The sequence below is a fragment of the Meles meles genome, chromosome 6 (assembly GCF_922984935.1).
Source record: "Meles meles chromosome 6, mMelMel3.1 paternal haplotype, whole genome shotgun sequence".
Taxonomy (NCBI): domain Eukaryota; kingdom Metazoa; phylum Chordata; class Mammalia; order Carnivora; family Mustelidae; genus Meles; species Meles meles.
In genome coordinates, this window is record NC_060071.1 from 149,377,579 (window position 1) to 149,400,804 (window position 23,226).

At 45.7% G+C, this 23,226-nt stretch overlaps 1 protein-coding gene across 9 annotated transcripts in view; it reads left to right on the top strand.

The window, feature by feature from the left end:
* MARK3 (microtubule affinity regulating kinase 3) overlaps positions 1 to 18,971 on the top strand; it is a 112,647-nt gene extending 93,676 nt beyond the window's left edge. For 3 of the 9 annotated variants that reach the window (XM_046010402.1, XM_046010404.1, XM_046010409.1), the window contains 6 exons: positions 1,459 to 1,562; positions 9,047 to 9,208; positions 9,903 to 10,160; positions 14,436 to 14,462; positions 15,805 to 15,849; positions 18,427 to 18,971. In XM_046010402.1, the coding sequence (XP_045866358.1) occupies positions 1,459 to 1,562; positions 9,047 to 9,208; positions 9,903 to 10,160; positions 14,436 to 14,462; positions 15,805 to 15,849; positions 18,427 to 18,772 (942 nt within the window). In that variant the 3' untranslated portion in view covers positions 18,773 to 18,971. The remainder of the gene's footprint in view (positions 1 to 1,458; positions 1,563 to 9,046; positions 9,209 to 9,902; positions 10,161 to 14,435; positions 14,463 to 15,804; positions 15,850 to 18,426) is intronic. The other 6 variants (XM_046010410.1, XM_046010411.1, XM_046010403.1 and 3 more) reach the window with 5 other exon arrangements.
* The last annotated feature ends 4,255 nt before the right edge of the window (positions 18,972 to 23,226 follow it).

A 23,226-nucleotide genomic window follows, 5' to 3' on the forward strand; every position in this document is an offset into this window, starting at 1 on the left:
TATTTATAAAAGAAAAAAAGTAACCTTACTAAAATTTTCTCCCATTTAGACTGGAATTTCCCTGTACATGGTCTCCTTGTACTGTATTAAAGGTGGCTGTGTTTCTCTTTGTTTAGAAATTTTTCTTAACCTGATAAAATTCCGTAGTTGTTAATTCCTTGCTTGTTAATTTTGAAAGAATTCCTTTCCTTGCTTAATTTTTTTTTAAAGATTTTATTTATTTGAGAGAGAGAGAGACAGAGTATAAGCAGGGGAAGCAAAAGAGAGAGGGAGAAGCAGACTCCTACTGAGCAAGGAGCCTGAAATAGGGCTTGGTTGCAGGACCCTGGGACCATGACCCAAGCCGAAGGCAGATGCTTAACTGAACCACCCAAGTGCCCCTTCCTTGCTTAATTTTGAAAGTATTAGCTCTTCAAAAATAGGTGTGGTGGTGCCTGGATGGTTCAGTCGTTGGGCATCTGCCTTTGGCTCAGGTTGTGGTCCCAGGGTCCTGGGATCAACCCCTGCAGCAGGCTCTCTGCTCTGCCGGAAACCTGTTTCTACCTCTCCTATTCCCCCTGTTTGTATTCCTGCTCTCGCTGTCAAATGAATAAAATCTTTAAAAAAAAAAAAAAGGAAAATTGGAGGGACGCCTGGGTCCTGGTGCTCAGTTGTTAAGTGTCTGCCTTCGGCTTAAGTCATGACATGAAGGAACCTGACACGGGGCTCAATTTTTTTTTCCTTTTGTTATTCGTGCTTTGGTATCATATCTCTGAATCTGTGTAATGCAAGGTTGTACAGACTTACCCCTGTGTCTTTACTAATAATTTTATAGTTTTAATACTTACGTTTAGACCTTTTTCACTTTTATTATTCTCATGCTTGATATTTATTTGTATGTTTACCTTATGTTTCTAATCCTTGCTTTTTAATTTTTATTTTAAAATTATTAGCTTTTAAAAACAGTGGATCTCTGTCTTCCCACTCCGTTTAAAGTAACATATGAACTAATTTATGGAGTGCTGTAGCCAGCTTTTTTTTTTTTTTTTTTAAGATTTTATTTATTTACTTGACAGAGAGAGAGATCGCAAGTAGGCAGAGAGTCAGGCAGAGAGAGAGACAGAGAGGAGGAAGCAGGCTCCCCGCTGAGCAGAGAGCTGGATGCGGCACTCGATCCCAGGACCCTGATGACCTGAGCCAAAGGCAGATGCTCAACCCACTGAGCCATCAAGGCGCCCTACAGCTGGCTTTTTAAGAGTTGCTCTGCCGTAGGCAGGTTTCATTCTTTCTGCCACAGGAGACAGCAGAGACTGTTGCCTCCACCCTCTTGTGTGATCTTTTAACCTGTACCGCTGATAGCTGCTGTCACTTTATTCACAGACTAAATTATCCTCGTGCATTTAATGAGCTTGTTTTTCCTCATTGTTCTCGCCTTACTACTAAATGGTAAAAAGGCAACCCCCCCGCTTTTTTTAATAGAGTAATACAGCATCTGGTGGAATGACACGGCGAAATACTTACGTTTGCAGCGAAAGAACTACAGCCGATAGACATTCAGTAATTCAGAATGGGAAAGAAAACAGGTACGAAATTTCACCTGTTTGCAAGAAAATCTGTTTTTCCCAAAAGAAATGGAAGCATGTTGTTTACTTCTCAGTTTTTATAATCAAAATTCAGATAATAATGGTAAGTATTCTTTCACGGTAAGTTAAATATAATGGAAATTTTTAGCAAGATACTAGAATTCCAATTCCTGTCATTGTTCAGAGCTTGTTTTCCTTGCAGGCTGTGCGTGTGGTAGTGGAAAGGATTGAGTTAAATCATGGAGCTTTCCTATAGGAGACACATCTTAAGCTGTGTTACAATTGTAGAGTAACAAGTAGGGAAGTGGACACTATTTTGTGTGCATTAACAAGTTGAACAAGGGGTGAAGCGGGGAGGGATAAGGACCCGGGGCACAGGGACCGAAGCCTCTGAAGCACAGTGTGAGGCAGGTGAGGGAGCCTTCAGGAACAGGCCAGCAGGTTACCAGAGGGGCCAAGTGGAGAAGTTGAGTGGGAAAAGTGGGATTAAGTAAGCCCTAAAACCATCCTTTAGGGGGAGAGAAAAAAGAGAAGAAAGAGGTTGGGATTGGTAGAGTAATTAAATATATTCTTTATGGGACAAGTTTCTCAGGCAAGTATGGATTTCCTTCTTTTCTTTTGGTAAGAGTAGTGTATAAATTAAATGCAGAGAGGTGAGGTAAAGCCGCAATGTGCAAGTCAAGTTCTGGAGTAGAAATCCATTAAGTAAATTCCCGCCATCTTTCGTTGTCCCCTGGCCACCTAACTTGAACATTGTCTGGTCTCGTCACAGTCCCATGTCTGGCATCAAAATGGTTTCTTTCTTTTTTCCTGATATTTACTTTCTGAAGATGCATCGTATGGTTTCTGTTCCCTCTAGATCTCATTAGTCAAATGTTTGGTCACTAACTTCCACGACAGCCTAATAAGCAAAGTTTCTGCTTTCCTCTTCCATCCTCAAAACCAGACTACATTTCCCTCTCCCATAGACTACTTAACTCTGAGTTGACATGAAGCTAAAAGCTTATTATATGAGATTATGTGGATTATTCAGTGCATTTTTTAAAATGTTTACATTCCAGGATTCTCTTTTCTGATTCCTGTATGTGTACTTGTTTTAACACTGTCTTTTTCCTCATGATTAAGAACTGTTAATAACTTGAGTATGGTATGGGACCCGTGCTATATTGCTTACAGGTATTTTAGTAGTAGTCTATTCTCTGGTAAAGTTTCTTTCTTTTACATTCTCAAATCTATCAGATTTCTTCTAGTTCAGTGTTATTTAATAGAGTTTATCAATAGAAGACAATTAGAAGTTTCTAATGTAAATGTTGTTTCATGACTCTTCTTCCTTTTGGAAATTCATCTAAATTATTGAACTGTTCTACCAGATTCTTCTTGATCTTTAGGAAATACAGTTCTCCGAGGTACAGAGTCAGACTTTTTAAAAGGCTGTTACGACCAGGATCTCCTGCTCTCTGCTCCCGGGCTTGTGTTTGTGTGTGTGCACGTGCTCTTCCAGCTGTCCCTTCCTGCAGTATGCGACTCACTCTTTGCAAACAGTTTGAAGAATTCTTTAATTTCTTTGGAGTCATCACATGTCTGTGTCCTCCCTGCAGACACCTTCCCTGTTGGGACTGACTTCTCCTTAGCCCAGCCTAGGCCTCATTGCTTCCATTAGCTTCAGTCATTTAAATGCTTTGCTTTTGAAAGTAGTTTTTGTTGTTGTTATTGTTGTAGTTGTTTGTTTTTTGTTTTTTATCTTTAGCCGAATAGAGTCTCAATGTCAAACCACTCAAGACAAGGCCCAAAATTTGTGTAGTATCTGGATTTTCTTTCTCTTTCTATCATACAAAGTCATTGAAAAATTATGGGAAATTATTAGAGGCTTGAATGCCTCTAATAGTCATATTTTTTACTTTCAGTTAGGGCAGTAAGTGTTACAACTTTCTTACCCTTAAAGTAGATGCTGAGTCTTAAATCAGATCCACTGCGCCTTCTCTGTGCCCAGATGACTTCTTTCTTCTCTCTATAGAGAGATGTAGATCTTTGACTCCTTGACTAAAATACCGGTGAGCTACAGGATGCCTGGATCCCTGTTAACTTCTGAAGAAGGACTTTCATTTTCATTTTTAACCATGAATATGTGGGACTTTTTTCTTATATGCATGTATGTTTATGCAGAATTCCAACGTGAGCATGGCTAGTAAAGGCTGTGCGAGTTTGAACTGAAGCTGTGCGTATCCTACACAAGCTCTTCTGCTGCTGTTGTCCAAGTCCTGCCGTGAGCATGGGGCGATGTTTAAAATTCTCCCCATCGGCCATGTCATTGTTGTTTCATTTTAAAATTAATTTTATGGGTTGATTCTTACCAGTGCAGTCTTTCTGTTTTATCAGCTTTGCTGTATGAAAATAAAGAAATCGTTGTTGTTTAAAGAACAGAAGTTACAGGATTTGGCAAACTGTTAGTTTGGCTTGAGTACATGTGAACTGTTTTCTGAGTTAGACCGTTGTTTTGACACCAGGCATGCCGAAATCCAGCTTCCTTTCTGCTGCGTCTCCTGATGTAGTTATTCTGCCGCCTTCTGCTGGCGTACTCTGACTGTGGCCCATCCAACAGGGACGAACAGTCCGTATAAACTAGGCATGAGAGAGTGTAACCACAACTTCAGTTGTGTGATTGTGTCACAGTTGCGTAGTTCTTACAGCGAGTCTTAAACCACTTAGCACAGAGACTGACACATGATGCTCAACACATCCTCGCTTATGGATGGACGGACCAGTAAACCATTCAGCTGGGAGTGTCAGGAATGTCTTGAGTGTCTTAGTTTACACTGACTTCTTAATTATTTTGCTACCCTACACACACAACATGGACTCTGTCCTGTTCTTTCTTATACTTTTAGATATGTCCAGGAGACTCTTGAAGTATTCAGTTGAGGGACCCCAAAGAAGTAGTGTGATACAGTTACAATAAAGCACAACAGAATCTTTTCAGAGAATTTTTAGGTATTTGATATTCTAGGTAAGATTTTAAAATTATAAAGTGTCTATATTATTTTATCCATTTATCCCTTTGTCCTGAATCAAGGTATAGGGATTGAGCAGAGAAAGTTCACACATGTATCTCTTGGTTATATTTTTAATTCTGCCTTTGCCCAATTACTGAGTATGGTTTGAATCAGCAACCAAAACATTCCTTATCAGAATGTTCCAATATGGCATAAATGTCATATCAAACGAATTCAAAATGCCTATCTTTTAGTAACTGTAGGTAGATTAGAGTTTCCAAAAAAGATAATCAGACATAAATACAGAGCAGTCAGATTAACAAGAATCTCGTATACAACTTGAGTTGTAAGAAACAGGTTGCTATTTCTGCTGGTTAAGGTTTGAACATGGTTTTCCTGGGCACCTAGGTTGGCTCAGATGGTTAAGCATCTGCCTTTGGCTCAGGTCATGATTCTAGGCTCCTGAGATCAAGTCCCACATTGGGCTCCAGGGAGCCTGCTTCTCCCTCTGTCTCTGCCTCTCTCTCTTTCTCTCTCTCTCATGAATATAAAAAATCTTTTGAAAAAGAAAATGGTTTTCCCTTGGACCCAGAAATTCTAAAAATGTAATGCAGCTGCTGTTTTGCTGATGTAGATGATTATGGGCTAATCTATTAAATATAATCATCATTTTTAGCACTTTTTGGTTGGTAACATTCTGTCTAGCTTTCTCAGCAACCAACTTGATGACCTTTTAGAATATACAGCCCAGTGTGATATTGGGGTTATCTGTTGTAAACAGAATTTTTGTGACTTAAGGGGCACCTGGGTGGCTCAGTTGGTTAAGCGTCTGCCTTCGGCTCAGGTCATGATCCCAGGGTCCTGGCATCGAGCACCACATCAGGCTCCTTACTCAGCAGGGGGCCTGCTTCTCCCTCTCCCTCTGCCTGCTGCTCCCCCTGGTTGTGTGCACACTCTTGCACGCTCTCTCTCTTTCTCTCTCTCTGTGTCAAATAAATAAATAACATCTTTTAAAAAAAATTTTTTTTGTGACTTTGTACAAATTTGAAATTCAAAGACATTTAGTGAGTTTACTGTTTCCTAAATCAAGACTCTAAGCCTACAGTAGAAGTCAAAACAAAACAAAACAAAACAAAAAACCACGTCTTGTTGCTTGGTTTGTGAAACTCGTGATGTGACAGGGATTAAATTTCTAAAACAATTCATTTAATTTCCTTCAGGATTAGTGTGTCAAAAATTTAAAAATTTACAATGAAATATCAACTTACACTTTTTTTTTTAAGATTTTATTTATTTATTTGACAGACATATATCACGAGTAGGCAGAGAGGCAGGCAGAGAGAGGAGGAAGCAGGCTCCCCGCTGAGCAGAGAGCCCGATGCGGGGCTCGATCCCAGGACCCTGGGATCATGACCTGAGCGGAAGGCAGAGGCTTTAACCCACTGAGCCACCCAGGCACCCGCCCTCCTTTTTTTTTTTTTTTTTTTTTAAAGCTTTTATTTATTTGAGAGAGAGAAGATAGAGACAGAGCTGTGGAGGGGGAGCAGAAGGAGAGGGAGAAGCAAACTCCACCCTGAGGGCGGAGCCCAACGTGGGGCTTGATCTCGGGACTCTGAGATCACGACCTGAGCTGAAATCAAGAGTCGGCTGCTCAACTGACTGAGCCACGCAGGCGCCCCTTACACTTCCCTTTTGAGGAAGGTTTATAACTTTAAGGAGGGTCACTGTTTTCCTGCAAAGTATACAGTCTTGACATGCTTATGTGCCTTATAGGTCTTGCCTGCACAGTCCAGCCATTGAGCGGGGTGCCTTGGCAGGGAGTAGATCAGGCATCCTCTTGCTTTGTATGCTGACTAAAAGCTGTTTCCTTCTTCAGGTCTTTGGGGTCATTCATATTCTCCAGGGAAGAAGCCAGACAACCCATCTTCCTTTCTTCCCTAGCTTTTAATGCACGCATTGATCTAGCTCCTAATTTGAGCAAGAGAATGTCAGCAGCTGGGCAGAGGCATCAAGTGGGTTGACCCTTGACCTGCCTTAAAAAGATAGTAGCGCACAAAAGACAATCATATTTATTTGTAACTTGTTAAAAAATGAGGTTGTGTGTATATATATGTATACGTATGTTTGTATGTATGAGAAACAAGCATTTCTCAGATAGTTGAATCACTTCTTATTCTGCTGTTTTCCCTCCGCTTCTCACTACTGCATTTGACTAGTCTTCAAAAAGAGTTGAGGGGCACCTGGGTGGCTCAGTGGGTTAAGCCTCTGCCTTCCACTTGGGTCATGGTCTCAGGGTCCTGGGATCGAGCCCCGCATCGGGCTCTCTGCTCAGCAGGGAGCCTGCTTCCCCTGCTCTCTCTGCCTGCTGCTTTGCCTACTTGTGATCTCTCTGTGTCAAATAAATAAATCTTTAAAAAATAAAAATAAAAAGAGTTGAATCAGGGGCACCTGGGTGGCTCAGTCTGTTGAGCAGCCGACTCTTGATTTCAGATCAGTTGTGATCTCCGGGTTGTGAGATTGAGCTCCGCATCTGGCTCCGTGCTCAGTAGGGAGTCTGCTTGGATTCGCTCCTCCCTTTGTCCCCCACCCCCACGCATGTACTCACACTCCATCAAATATATCTTTTTTTAAAAAAGTGTATCTTTTGAGTTCCTATAACTAAAAAAGTGCAGGGAAGGAGTCAGGGTCCGTCTCCTAATTCCGCTTTCTCTGTAGGGGTTTCCTGGTTGGGCTCAGCAGCGTTCGACTTGGCATCTTCCCACACTGAGCTCTCCTCAGACAGAAGCCCTGGGCTTGGCTCTGGGTCGGTGTTGGTGTGGTTCTGGCCAGTCTGTCACTGGCCAGAGTGGCTGGGAAAGTCTGGGGTGGAGCCTGAATCCAGAGCCTCAGAGCTTGTTTCCCTCATAGCGGAATTCAAGTGTCGTTTGCCTGGGAAAAAGAGTCGAAGCTGAATGGCAAAAACATGAAACCGAATCTGTCTTTATCTTCATAAGGCGTTTGTTTCCAATTCTTCTGTGACTATATTAGAGCCCTTCTCCCAGGTCAGAAGACAGAATTCTCAAACAAAAATGCAGGGACAAATTATCTTCTTGAGAAATTTATTATAGACACATCTCCTCAACCCCCCAGTCAGGACTGTCAGAACGCCAGGGACTCCTGAACTTACCTTTTCAGTGAGGAGAGCATTTATTGAGCACCATGCTTGTGGGACAGTCTAGCAGGGAAGGGTCACTGTGATATAATATGGGCCATAGTAGCAGATGAAGGTAGTATAAAGGGGGTGATTCGCTGCTGATGGGAGAGGGCATCAAAGGAGACTTCATGGAGAGGGTGACTGCGTTAAATTCTGATGAAAATCGAAGATGCTTGTTCTCCAGGCACAGAGAATAGTTCCTATGAAAGTTATTTGACCTGATATATGACCAAGGGATTGCACATGATAGGAGCTCCCAAAAGTTAAGTTCCCAGAGGTAACAGTAGAAGGTAGAGCTTGGAGATGCAGCCAGGGCTGGGCCATGGGTGCTTGAGGGTACAACTAGGAGTTTGAGGGATTTGAACTTGGGCCAGAAGACACAGTGTGCTTTCGAAAGGCTATAAGCCGATGAGTGCCCAGTGAAGGCCAGGAGACCAGTGAAGACAGGTGCTAAGGTATAGGCCAGTGTGGGACAGGAGGGAAGACCCTGTGTGGGGAGACACTGGGGTAGAAGTGGGGAGGGTGTGCAGACTGCTGTGCTGGGTCAGAATTCTGAATCTCTGGCTCGCCTCAAAGGAGAGAAACTGCCTCTTTGGAACAAGGACAGGATGACTGAGCTGGAATTAAGAAGCAGCGTGGCCATGGTGAGGCTCCTTCACTCCGGGCCAGGTGAAGCCGCCGGGGTCCAGCCACGTTTGTTGCTCTGTTTCTTTGTCTACGAGCAGTTGAATTACTCTTGCTAGATTTTCTGCCTTGAAAAAAGGGGCTCTGTTGACCCCGTAGGGATTTTGACTTGTTTATAAAGAAGTGAATGCCCTTTGCATAGGAAGATTCTCATCTGTCTTTAAATAGCATAGGACCCTTGGATAAATGCACCTAGTTACTATTCCTATCCTTTTACTAGTCCGTTTAAACTACGTCTGTGCACTGGGAGAGCAGGTGGGGCACGGTGTGCTCACGTCGTGGGTTCACTTGACCACTCCACTTTGAATGGAGGCCTCTCAGGAGAGACTTGGTTTTGTACACAGCTTAGAAGACACTGCCCCTCTCATAAATTGTCAAACAAGATGTCATTTTTCTTCTTTAAAGCTAATAAATCTTTTACTGTTTGGGAAAAAAGCAGCTACAGGTTAGTAATTGCTGCTGAATCCCTAAAACAGGGTTAAGAGATTTTTGTTCTAAGGCAAAAATGAGATGGTTTGGGGAGGAAGGTGTGTGCTTTAAGTAGCAGGTCGCTCTTTTTGTCACTGCGCCATCATATTGTTGTTTCTGCCTCTGCCTGAACCCAAACCCCCTCCCAGCCTGACAGAACTGTTCGCTTACGCAGCTAGCCCTGCCTCAGTTTGTGCCACAGCTTCCACCTGTCGGCTGAGACATCAGAAGTCGATGTCCATGTCAGCCTCTGGGCACCCCACGATGATGGTTCCTCCAGTAGACAGTGAAGGAGATAACAGCAAGGCTGTGTAAGACAACTGCACATTCCTCGTGAGACTCGTGTGTGCCCGCCGCTGCTCCATGCTGTGCTGTGGATTTTATAGTCCACGGGTCGTTACCCTTGTGCACAAAGTACCCTCCCTGTGTGTGGTTTTAGTTGAGTGCATCCTGTGTCATGTGTCCTTGGTCGTCTGTGTGTGTCTTCATGCCTTTGCAGACTGCAAAGGGTGTAAGCAGTCCCCCTCCTCTCCACGGTGCTCTTAGCATGTGGGATCTGGTAGTAAACGTGCCATTCGTGTTCGTGTGCTTCAAAAATGTTTTAGTTGCCTATTCTTCGATTTCACCTGCATAGCCTATGTTTCTTTTATATTGGCAAGGTTCTCTGCATGTAAGCAACTTTGAGAAGGAAGCAAAGGGGAAAAAGCTTGAGTTAGCCATTCCTTTGTCCTAGAATTTCCCTGCATTTATCTTGTCCTTGGAAATATGTACGTCCTATTCCCTTAAACCCCATGAGGCTGTGTTTCATTATATACTGTTTATTTGATACCCTCCTGTTTAGCTTGCCTTTTGGTCCTGAACCCTATAAAATACATTTATTATAACTGGTTTTCTCCATCATGTATAAGAGGTATATTGGGACTGTAGGTTTTTGTGTGCCATGTTTGCCACAAAGCTGGCCTTTTGTGAACAAAGGTGTGAGGCTGTTCTGTTCTGATCTTCTAGCGCTATTCCTGACCCGAGGACTCCAGTTGCCTCGACGCACAGTGTCAGCAGCGCAGCCACGCCAGACCGACTCCGCTTCCCACGGGGCACAGCCAGTCGCAGCACTTTCCATGGCCAGCCCCGGGAGCGGCGGACTGCCACGTATAATGGCCCGCCTGCCTCACCTAGCCTGTCCCACGAAGCCACACCGTTGTCACAGACTCGAAGCCGAGGCTCCACTAATCTTTTTAGTAAATTAACTTCAAAACTCACAAGGAGGTAAGTGCTGGGTGGTGCTGGTTTTTTGGAGCGAATATAAGAGCAAAACGAGAAACATCTTCTCTGTTGTGTGAAGCAACTGCCCAAATACTTTTCACTTTGTCTTTAACCTTTTTTTCTTTTTTTTCCTTGAGAGAGATCACGAGCAATGGGGAGGAATAGAGGGAGAAGCAGACGCCCCACTGAGCAGGGAGCCCAATGCAGGACTTGATCGCAGGACCCTGGGATCATGACCTGAGCCGAAGGCAGATGCTTAACAACTGAGCCACCCAGGCTCCTTTCGCTTTGTCTTTAGCTCATGTTTTTCTGGTTTATATATAGAACTTTATACTTTAAAACCTTTTGGAGTAGGAATTACAGAGCTCGGAATCATCACAGCACCAGAAGTCCTCCAGCGCTAGGGAGGCTGTTACACATTTCCCTCCACATGGCATGTTAGCTGCAGTTCAGTAAAACCCCACCTCCAGTGTAGGCTGGCACTCCGGGGCCGGTCGCTGCCGAAGACAACGTGTGGTCTGGACATGGAGGAGAGAGACATTTCTTCTCTCACCTCTCTTACCTCCTGTCATTGTCATTGAAGAGCACTAAGTTTCCTAAGGTCTGAATCTTAAAACTGTTCTGTCAGTAAGTTATAGTAAGAACAAGGTAACTTGCTTAAACATATAGTTTGGCAGATAAAATTCCTGATTTCTTCTCAGCAAGAAGCTACCATCTGGTGGTGTATAAAAATCCTTTTTCCCTTTAGGTACTTTGAACTTTATTTCCATAACCTAATCTGGAGGCTGCAAAGGCTTAGAATCATTGACTGCTGTAAGAGGAAGAAGAAAAAATGCCTCTCTGCACCATGAGCACACAGGCAGAGGCACCATTAGCTAGGACCACACTCAGGAGACCTGAATGCCCCTGTACTCTCAGGACTCCCAGAGAGTTTCTCAAAAATTGAGCCTCACAGGCACCTGGAAGATTCAGTCTGTTAAGCGTCTGCCTTCAGCTTAGGTCATGATCCCATGGTCGTAGGACTGAGTCCGGCATCAGGCTCTCTGCTCAGTGGGAAGTCTGCTGCCCCCTCTCCTTCTGCCCTCCCCCAGCTTCTGCTCTCTCTCACTTACACACACACTCTCTCTCTCTCAAATAAATAAGTAAAATCTTTAAAAAAGAAAAAAAGTTCAGCCTCACTGTGGATTAGTATGTCCAGGGCATCCTGCAGCTCTCCGTGTCGCAGACCCTCTTGTGCATCATTTTTATTTTACTCAGAACAACAGAGTCTGATATGGCTGACACCCCCTCCTCTGTTTCTCCACATTCCCTGTGGCTCACTAGCTGACTGCTGTGTTTCCTGCTGTCTTTGGTATTTAACCTGTAAGCCAAATCCCACTTTTCAGTCTCCTTAATTCCTCCAATAATGTTACATTCTTTTAGATCAGTCACCTGAACTTAGCCAAGTCACATTCAGCTGTCTTTCTCCAGGTAATCTGCTTGTCGTCAGGACACTGGCTGCCAGATTAGGGAGGACTTCTGCTCTCTCTTATCATTGATTGGAGGTCAGAGGGGGGCCAGAAGTTACAGTCCAGCCTCTTACTCTACCGCTTGGCTGAGACCCCCTGTTCCCAACTGGGCAGAAGAGTAGAATGGTCCAGAGGAGTTGGCCAGGTTTGGGGCACCCACTTGAGACCAGTAAGAGAAGCAGGGAGCTGAATCCAAGAAGGGTCTGGTGACCTCCAGAATAATTTCTTCCTCCCTTTCAGGGTTATCCGATGGCTTGTCCCAGGCCTCTCTGTTCCCTAGTTTCTTCCTTGTGAACTAAACTGAAATGGAATCTGCCTCTGAAACTCGGGTGGTAGGGGAACGAGCCAGTTATTGTCCTGCTGGCTGTTAGCTCCCTGGCCTTGCTTACTGCTGACTGGTGTTAGCACGGGGAGAGCCCTGGGTGCAGCGGGGACGCACCCAGTCGGATCTGTCTGAGCTAGTGGCAGGACAGGCGGCTGTTTGTCTTCACACTTCAGTCTTTAAATAAAACTTACATGTCAAGAACATCCTTGAATTTATTTGTTACCTTTGTGCTCTTTTTTGGTCATCCTAATGCTACCATTGTTACAGGTAACATCAGCTAACATTTACTGATTGCTTATCGAGTGCTAAGGTGAACAGGTGTCTATAGACTTATAGAGATGTACTCGTTTTACGTTGATAAAGATGCACATGTCTACGCACACATTCTCATACATTCATTTAATCTCCTCCACAGTCTGCCTGTGTAGTAGGTATTATCCCAATTTTGTAGGCCCACGTGGGAGATGAGGTTCAGAGAGTTTAAGGCATACGTTCAAAGTTCTACAGCCAAAAGTTGCCGAGCCAGGTCTGTGCCTCCAGAAGAGGCCCTTGAGTCTGCTATGCGTGCTGCCCTGCACGGCTGTCAGGGACAGTGTGGGCTGCCGTCCTTGTCCCTCATTTTCTGATGTAGTTTATTTCATGTCTTTGAGTTAAAATTGGAGACTGAACTTTCTTGGCTTAATTTTTTAAAAATCTTAGGGGTTATCTTACATTGTATTTCCAGGCAATTTCTACTCCCTAAAGATTGGCAGAAATACAGTCTTCTATTTGTTAAAGTTTGCAAACTGAGGTCTGTAGCCTCAGTTTACTGGCCTTTAGAGGTACACTGATACAACTAAGTGTTAGATCAGCGAAGGCTGCTTATCCCCCTAACAATGACTGGGCAGATCAGAGTCCTGGTACCTGTGAAAGGCGGCTCAGGGGCGCTGATGTAGGTGCTGCATCGGAGACCGGCTGAGGTTTGGTGGGAGGAGAGCTGGCGCCAGAAGGTCTGCATCTGCTCTTGGCTCTGACTCTGCCCTGGGTATGTGGGGCTTCAGAGAGCTGTGTGCTCTCAAGCCACTGTCGGTAGTCAGAAGGAGTGGGGCTGTCCCCTCCTGGGGGCAGGCCCGGCCTACATAGGGTGCTCATACCCGGTAGGCACGATGTTCGTGCCTCTGTGTGCCTCAGATTGGTCCACGGGCCCCTGGGTGCAGCCTCAGTCCTGCCGCTCCTCCTCTTTCTACACCACAGGGATTCGTGGCAGGAAATGTGAAGAAAAACAGTCCTGTGGCACTTGACCAATAACCCTGACTTTCCTCAGGTAGAAAATTGGGAAATTAAAATACATTTTAAAGACCTTTTAATCAGTTTTCAACTAAAATACTCTTTTGCATAATTCCTGCCTTATGTTTATGTAGTGCTTAATTATTTTCAAAGTATTGTCATGTGCATGATCTCTACTGCGTATAACCCTGCTGTGTACCGCTTCTGATTGATTACGAAGTGGTTGGCTGGTATCTGCACCAGTTGGGTGTTTTTTAGCTGCTTGTATCTGAAGCAGTGCCAGCTTGTCCGTGTTAGAAGAACAAGTCCAGGGCCTTCATCCCTTCGTTCACGCAGACTGAACCCTGTGTTTAGTCACAGAACTGGGAGGTTTCAGAAGTAGTTAGGTGGGCCAGCCTGCCCTTGCCCAGGAATGCTGACCACATGATCCTGCAAGCCCGACTCGTAGTTTGGAATTTCTTTTGTCAGATTCTGTTCAGAACAACCTGAGCATCTCCTTAATTTTTAACGAGCGAAGCCCCTTCTAAATACAGCTCTTCCAGTTTATTCCATAAAATATCAGTTGAAACCCCCATTATCTTATCATTTAATTTCCATTCATTTTGCCATCTAAAACTCTGAAAAGTCTGCTTCATTTTAAATCCCAATCACTTAGTTTTTTCTTAAAAAGTGGTTTATGTCCTACACTGTAATAGGCATTCTGTGAATGTTTAAATCATCCTCCTGAGATAAGTAAAGGTTCTCTTAATGGTTGAACATTTTTAAATGAAATTTTTAATGTTGTAAAAGAAGGTGACGTTTCTGTTTCTAAGATGTTCTCAAGAGGACCGAGGTGTTCCCCTCTTACTTTAGCGCACTGCACATGGCTTCTGTGACTTCTTTAACACAGGATGTTGGATTTTATCGTCTTAAAGTATATCTATCTGAGAAACCCTTAAAGAAATCTAATTACAGCTAATGTCAATATTTACTGCTGAATTTTTCTTACAAGTACAGATTTTTACATACTCAGTTACCTGTAATTTTACTTTTTCACCAAATGTCTTTGTTCCATTGCTTGTTAGACAGAAGAGGAGCCCTGTTTTATTTGTTGTTTTTCTTTCTATAATTGACTAGATTTTCTATTTAATTTGTGCAAGTCATTTTTGTTAATTTTTTTTTTGGCTTAATTTCTTTTAGAAACATGTCATTCAGGTTTATCAAAAGGTAGGATTTATATATACACATTTTTTTTTCGATCCTTACCCCAAAATGGCTCCTGCAATTAACATCAGGTTTGGCTTTCTAGCCTTGTTTTTGTTTTGTTTTCTTAAAAACTAAACTTTCTGCTGAGAACTAAATACTTATTTCTTTGTAAGGAAATCTTGGAAAGAAATAGATTAACTCTGTCAGGCCTTTGTAAAGGGATTGTGGCACCCATGTAACAGTAGGCCTGTGCATGCTCTGTGCGTTTTCTTGCTTTGCTAGAATTATTTAGCATCCAAATAATTCTGTCTTCGTACTAATAACACTTAGCATGCTTCTGTTTGAAGAATGAGTTGTTCAGTAATATTAATGTACAATTACTGATGGCCTCAAGCCCGCAGAAGGTAAGTGGTAACTGTTGCCATCTTTTATACCATGAAGGATTGAATTCGCAAAACACTTTAAAATGACTGGGAAATTAGCTAATATTTTTACATGGGAAACAAACACAAAATTCAAACCTACAGCCTCATTTGGTTTGAGGTTTTCAGAAATAAAGATGTGGGCAGCTTATAGCAGAAAAGTTTTAATATTTTCAGAGAGTTGAAGAGTAAAGAGTATTCTGTCTAAAACCTGCTTTCCACCAACCACTGAAGGAAATAGGCCTTACTGCTTTACTGAAAGCATGTGGTAAATCTTATATATTCCTACCAGATAATTACTTTTTGATGACGATGAGTCAAGAGAACAAAAACGTTGCTCACTGTCTTGGAGTGCACACAGAATGAGGCAGAAAATCTGCCATTTGGGCCACCTGTGCCCAGAAAGCCAGGCTGTGGGGGCTGTGTGTTGATGAGGTCATTGGATCACCAAAAAGCTGTGTGAACGTGAGCTCTTTGTTAAAACTGGGAGGAGCGCTTTCCTTCTAAGGGAAATTCCACTACGTGATTGTTTTTTAATCTTCCCAGTTGCCAGATTTTTCCTTGCACAGGAAATTTGGTAGTTGGAGGTAGGATTTAACTGATAGAATTCATTTCCTTTTAGTTAAAACCCATTACACTTTGGGGCAGGGATTAAAAAGTCAGAATATCTCCAGTTCCAGAGCCAGGCAAGAGTACCTGTTGTGATGTGATGCGGGTGTGCGGCCGGCCTCCCACCCTGCCTGCGAGCTCGCGCGGAGAAGATGGCTGTGGGCCGGGTCACCCCCTGACGGGACGAGTTTAACAAGCACAGCTGGTGACCTGACTGCTTTGGATTTGCTCATTTTATACATCTGTGTTTGTATATGGGTGGTCGTGTACTGGTCTGTAAGATTTCTTTTCTCTTTCCCACTTCTCTGTGCTTCTGCATTCTGTTCGTTGAGGCTTCCAACTGAATATGAGAGGAACGGGAGATATGAGGGCTCAAGGTGAGGGAAATGATTTTTACTTAAAATATTTTATAGGTATTTACCTCGTGTGTGTGGCAGAAACGATGCTCTTTTCTGAATGTCGTGTGTCATACGCCTGCTGTCAACGTAGGATTGCTTGGCGGGGTCCGCGTTCTGTGTGGCTCTTGAAGCACCGGTGTCACTGCTGCCGCCTCCCAGTGGCCGCTTGAGGGCGCCAGAGTGCCGTGGCTAACCCTGGTGAAAGCCTTCCGCCTCCCAGCCTGACTTGGGCTTTCCACGGGTGGTTGGGCGTTGAAGTAGGGGGCCCTGCTGCCTGGGCACTGACAGCCCGAAAGTAGCTCTGGGAGTCAGTAGGAGCACTGTTGACGTGTCCACAACTGCACGATTCTGCTCTCAAAGAATGAAAGCGGAATATTGAGAAGAATTTTCGTGTCTGAAATTAGATGTTTAAGAATGATTATGTAGTCAAGCAGTTTGCTTTTACATTCTGTAGATCATTTCATATTTCATTACACAGGTTTAGAAGTTGGGGGAGTTCACCAGTTAGGCTCAGACAGGCCTCTGTGGTTGCAGACCTTGCCCACTTAGGCCCTTTCGATACCAGTTACCAGCATGCTGTCTCTGGTCCCTGCGAACCCATTTGCTCTCCTGCTGGTCTTTTTTTTTTTTTTTTTTTAAGATTTTTATTTATTTATTTGACAGAGATCACAAGTAGGCAGAGAGAGAGGAGGAAGCAGGCTCCCCACTGAGCAGAGAGCCCGATGCGGGGGCTCGATGGGATCGTTACCTGAGCTAAAGGCAGAGGCTTTAACCCACTGAGCCACCCCGGCGCCCCTCCTGCTGGTCTTTTTAAAGCTCAGCTCTGATCATGGGACTTTTCTAAATGAAAACTCGCAGTGGCCCCATTGCCTGACCTGCCCTGGGTGGCCTCAACAGCCCTGGCCTCTCCCAGCCTCACGCCTACCCCAGCTGAGCCGTCACTCCCAACCCAGGCCTGCTCCTGCCAGCCTTGAGCAGGCTCCAGCTGTCCTGAGTTTGCTGCCACAAGTACTCAGCGGCTTTCGTGGGGGTGATGCTGTGCCCCCAGTTCCAGTCCGTCCGTAAACTCAGCATACTCTGTGCTTTCCATACACCCTCGCCTTCGCCTGTGACATTCCCTCTGCTCAGCACACGAGCTCTCTTCCTCCGCCCTGTTGTATTGGAATCCCATCTTCTTGGTAGCTCTTTTCAGAAGCCACCCCTCCTGGAAGCCATTTCCTCATTCCCCAGCACTCGGCACTCCTCCCTTGAGCTGCCCCCCCCCCCCCCCCCCCCCGCTGTGGACTGCTCGTGCCTTTCCTGTACTACTGCTGTTGCCTAGAGTTGGTCGCAGTCTTCCCTCCCCCAGCCCCAACTCAGCTTGAGAGCGGTTGCTCATTTTTGTAACCTATTTAGTGCCTAATACAGCATTTTGTACGTAGGAAGCTTCTGACCGGTTTGAGTGGATTTTTAACTAAATTGAATATTCTGCCACCACATGGGCAGCTACGTGCATAGTAAACCTGTGGCCCACCCTCAGCTCTGACGAATTTGCCATAGGATGAAGTGTGTTTAACATGCACGTACTGGGTGTTTTTAATACACAAGAGTGTCAGGCAGTGTCCCGATTGAAGCATTCCAGTGTACACATGAGAGTGTAAATAAAAGTTTGTAGCAATGATGATTAAATGCCATGAAGAGCACAATATGGTAGACTCCTCGTCGTGGACTTTCTGAGAGAACTGTGCCGGGGGCGCCACTGTGACATCCCCTTGTAGATGTTCGGACCACCCGTTCTACTCTGGGTCAGTAGAGCTTGTATTCAAATCGGTCGTTGGAATGCTCTGCTCTGCAGCAAATAGGCCTTAACATTTCATTTTTCTGCTTCAGTAGTAAGATAATGTCATCTAAGAATTATTTTTAACCATAGAACTAGCAGTTTAACAAAGTGGCAGGAAAAATACTGAGGTAGGTGGAGGGAATGGAGAAAAGCCCCCTGCCCGCCCCCCGGTATACACAGCATCAGGGGCCACCAGCGGGGAAAGTGATTTTGAACTGTGTGGAGGCCCTGGCTATCCTGAGTGAAGGTTGTGAGGAGCCGACCCAACAGGAGAAGTGGTGGTGCAGGGGCAGCCGTGCTGGTCAGAGCCCTAGGCTGGCCTGCTGACCCCGCCTCCCTAAGCTGGGCCTTTGGCGGCTGCCAGCTCCTTCCCACCTGCAGTCGGCCTGGAGGGGAAAGCTGGGCTTTTGGAGAAGTGCTCAGCTCTGTCCTTCACCTGGGTTCCAGGGATTCTGTTTAATAGATTATTTTCTTCATGTTATTAAGTATAAGTGGCTGGTGAAGATTTTCTAGCCACGTAGAGCTTTGCCTGTGTGGGTCATGGTTTGGAGGGGGGGGATGAGTACTAGAGGAATGCTTCTCAGTAAAGGAACAGACCATCACATGGGAGCCTGTGCAAGAGAAGTGTGGGGGGCAGGTATTCTGTTAGAGCAAAGATGTTGACTGTGTACTAGCTGGACTAGAAAAGGTTGGTTTTTCTGTGCAATTAAAAATAAAGCTGCCACTGTGCATTTCAGTCGCAACGTATCTGCCGAGCAAAAGGATGAAAACAAAGAAGCAAAACCTCGCTCCCTGCGCTTTACCTGGAGCATGAAAACCACTAGTTCCATGGATCCCAATGACATGATGCGGGAAATCCGCAAAGTGCTGGACGCCAATAACTGTGACTACGAGCAGAGAGAGCGCTTCTTACTCTTCTGTGTCCACGGTGATGGGCGCGCAGAGAACCTCGTGCAGTGGGAGATGGAGGTGTGCAAGCTGCCAAGACTGTCTCTGAACGGGGTCCGGTTTAAGCGGATATCAGGGACATCCATAGCTTTCAAAAATATTGCTTCCAAAATTGCCAATGAGCTAAAGCTGTAACCCAGTAATTACAGTGTAAATTAAGTAGCAATTTTAAGTGTTTTCCTGAACACTGATGGAAATGTATAGAATAATATTTAGGTAATAACGTCTGCATCTTCTAAATCATGATATTAAAATATAAGGACGAGAGCACGCCTGGGAGCGGAAGCTGGCCTTTTTTCTACGAATGCACTACATTAAAGATGTGTGACACGCATGCCCTCTGTCTTATTTCCATTGCCCTGAAAGTCAGCGTGTGACATCATCGCCACGGGCCTCCTGTCTGTGTGGTGTGAGCGTGGACTGTGCGTGTGAAGTAGTGCATATGGACGTATCTCCTTACACTGGCAGCCAGAGTTGTTACAAGTACCTCTGTGGGAGATCATTTGGTGCTAAAACATTACAATTGCCAAGGAGGAAAATATTGAATTACTACTAAGAATTAACCTTAAGACTAGTTGATAATTAATACAGGTTTACAGTTCATGCCTGTGGTTTTGTGTTTGTTGTTTTGTGTTTTTTTAGTGCAAAAGGTTTAAATTTATAGTTGTGAACATTGCTTGTGTTTTTCTAAGTAGAGTCACAAGATAATTAAAAATTCACTTTTTCTCAGTAAAATCTTGCATTGTCTCCTAATACTGTATTTAAGACTCAGATTAAGGCAGTGACTAAAAAGTATGTTTTTGCCTCCCCCACCAAGCTGACTGAACAAAAAGCAAATGGAAAGTGATGAAGGCCTGGGGACAAAGGAGCCCGGCATTTTGTGATTACTAGCATCTTTTTTCTCCAAAGGCAATAAAGGGAGAAGTCGGCCCTCCTGGCGACCTGAGGAGGAAGGGAATCAGGAGCCTCCGCGAACCCGTGTGGAGAGACGCCAGGTCTTGACGGTTCTGGGTTCTCCATGAAGTATGTAATTTTCCTCTCTTGGGTTCTTTTTTTTTTTTTTCCTCTCTCTTTTGTGATTCAGAGCATAAAGCAATTCTACAGCTTTTTCCCACCACCTACATGGTTATATAGAGGGAGTAATGTAATGAATTCATCACTTAGGGCGACACTTCAGTCTCATGGGAAAATTGCCACATTGATTGTTGTGCAATTTTGAGTTCTGGGTTTTTCATCGGTGGTCAGAGTGTGAAAGTCTGGACAGTCACTCAGTCAAATATTCGCTGCCACGGGCAGAACACTGTTTTAAGTGTTTGAGGACGTGTCGGTGAACAAAACAAACATCCCTGTAGCCTCTTGAAGCTTATGTTCTAATGGGACAGCAGTCTGTGAACAGTAAGTCATGTCGGAGGAACTAAGTGGTCAGTGCCAAGAAAAAAATGCAGAGTGGGCTCAGGCATTCCTAGGGACCTGAAGCTTGGTCAGTGCCGTGTTAAATCGGGGGATGAGGTTGTGGCTTGTCCTCTCAGGGAGCAAGCAGCTGCCAGGAAAGCCGTTCAGAGGCTGTAGGCAGTGATCAGGCAAGAGTTGCTGCTGCCCAGTGAGGCCGTGGTCAGCTCTGGCGATGTCCTGAAATAAGCAACTGCATTTGCTCTTGGGCTGGCTGTGGACAAGTGAGCAGAAGCCCCAGGCTGTACACCTTTTGGCGTGCACAGCGGAAAGGACGGCTTTGCTGCCCGTGGGGATGGGGCAGCTTACTGTGGCGGGGAGGTAGAGCAAGAGAGTGGTTTTGAAGGCAGTGAATTGGGGGTTCCTTCAGACACCATGTGGAGACCCAGGAGGAACCCCAGAAGCTCTCAGCCCCTGAGCCCCTTGGGTGGATCCTATGCAGATATGGGACAGAAGCTCCCAGAAAAGGGGTGTGACCTGGGAGGAGCAGTGAGGTGGAAGGGGACCTGCCCTCAGGGATGGTTATAGACCTGATGGTCTTAGACCTGATGGTCTTTCAAACTTCCCTTGTTAAACAAAACAAAACAGGCCCCTCTCCCTCCTCCTTTCACCTGGGGGAGTTTAGTTCCTCCTCTAGACCCAGTTCCCCTGCACAGCACTTCTCTCACAGATCCGTGCAGATCCGCGTGCGCGGGCTCCTCCCCGCCGCAGCCCTGTGGAAGTTTGCAGAGGGGAGAAGCGGAGCTCTGCTGACGTACATGCCGAGGACCATAGTTTTGTCCTCAAGGACACACCGAATACTGGAAGTTAGGCTCCTTTGAGAGAAGTTCATTCCCCGTGTGCTCTGATGAGATGACCACTCTGTGTACATGTTACTGTCAGTTGTTGGTTTGTCAGAAGCCTGTGGGCACATTAGTGCACTCCTAATCCGGTGAGAGCTGGGTACTGGTCACAGAAGCCGTTTGGGTGCGTCTCATTTAAAAGCCTCTACCGCAGATTGACATCGGTTTGATTTCAGTGGCAACAAAGATAGCGTTGCCTTTACTGCAGCTAAAACATGAAATCAAATCAATTACTAAGGACACCTGCCGTTCCTTTAGAACTGTACATTTTTATAATATGTTTCTCTTCTGCATATGTGAATTTTGGAAAGGAATATTCTAGAGTACTTGAACACCAGACGCAATGACAAGGCCACGTTTTCCCCTCATTGACTCCTCTGGAGTCCCTCGAAGTGAGGTGGAATGTGGTGGGGTGATGCTACCGTTTTTCTTCACAGCAAGAGCGTTGTCCTGCTCTTGAGACCGGGGTCACCGTTCCAGCTGTGCTGTCTCCGGATCAGGCAAATCAGAGGACTCAAGACAGCATTTTTTTTAAAAAGAGTTTATTTATTTGACAGCAAGAGAGGGAACACAAGCAGGAGCAGTGGGAGAGGGAGAAGTAGGCTCCGCACCGAGCAGAGAGCCTGATGTGGGGCTCGATCCCAGGACCCTGGGATCATGACCTGAGCCGAAGATAGACGCCTAATGACTGAGCCACTCAGGCACCCCCAAGACAGCATTTCTTAATGACTTGTCCGGCTCTTGGGCCATCCTTTCATTTCTAAGAGTGAAGACCAGGCAGAAAGCTGGGAGGGAACATGTCTGCCTGTGAGAAGCACAACCATGACTGTTCTCACAGTGTGTGTTTCCCCAGAAACCTGGAGAAGGGTATTTGAAAGAAAGATCCTGCTGCGTGTGCTTGACGAGCATTTTACGGTTGCTGTGGAAACCGTCCCTGGAATACCCTTTCCTGGCTGTTCCTGCTCTGTGAGTGGCACGTGGTGACCTCAGTGTCCACAGAGTGGGGGACACTGGGGTGCAGGGAGATGTGTCTGCCTGCTCAAAACTTGGCTTTTGGGGGGATGTTTTTGTTATATTGGGGGTTGGGGTTTTGGTTTATTTTTGCTGATTTGCCATGAGACCCTGTAAAGAGCTCAGGAGCCCACTTTATATTGGGGGGAATGGTTGCTCTCAAAGGGAATGGCAGTGAGTGAAGGAGCTCCTGCAGCTGTCCTGACACTGCACAGGTGAGTCTGGGCGTTACTCTCCCCCAGAGCAGAGCCTGGGCGTCCTCTCCAGTCAACAAAGAGGACAGATTTCCACAGCTTCGTAAATGAGTCTTTGCTCTACCACTTTGAGAGACCAGAACCTAGGCGGGGCGGGAATCCCTCGGAGGGAATGCTCGCCATTGGTGTGATGGCGCTCCAGGGCGGAAGTTGGGCTTGATCAGTGCTCCTTAGAGATCAGGGCTCTGGCAGGGCATCTGGGCCTGGCTTCTCCCCTGGGGAAGGGCGGTCACATGGGAAAGAAACCATCGGAGGGACTAGATGGGGAGGTTGGGGGGGTGGGGCCGAGACTCTGAAGGTGGGCGCCAGCTTGCTGGGATAGCAGAGTGGACACGGCAGGGCCACCTGTGTGAACTCGCGGTAACATGAACTCTGCCGGGCGGTGAGCTGCTGCCGGTGGCAGAGGTGCTGGGTCCGTCCGCCGGTGACCACAGCAGGTCTAGGTGCTGGCAAGGCTGGTGGAGGATGGGTTTCCACAGGGCAGGACCTCTTAGAATTCACTTCACTCAGACAGCAGAGCCCTGTTTAATCTGAATTAGGCAACATGGCTTAGCAGTTGAGGTGTATGGCCTTGATTAGGGCAGCCTGGTTTCCAGGCGCTGGGTTCATGACCTCAGGTCGCCTCTATAAAGTATGGTAGTAACGATCTCTCACTCTGGGTCATTGGCAGAGTCCACCAGGTGGCAAGTGCAGAGCCGGGTGCCTGGCAGATGCTAGTGAATATGCTGCTCACGCGGGTGCAGGTCCTTTCAGACAAGGTCAAGCTAACCCTGTGCCCTTCCGCCCCACCCAGCGTAGCCAGAACACTGAAGTCCTTGAACTGGGCTCTCTGCCCTCCCAGCTAGGACTTACTTACTAAGAAAAGGGGCGCCTGGATGGCTCAGTGAGCTAAGCATCTGCCTTCGGCTCAGGTCATGATCTCAAGGTCCTGGGATCAAGCCCGGAATCAGGCTCCTTGCTCAGTGGGGAGTCTGCTGCTGCCTCTGACCCTCCCCTCTGCTCGTGATCTCTCTCTCTCTCTCACTCTCTTGTA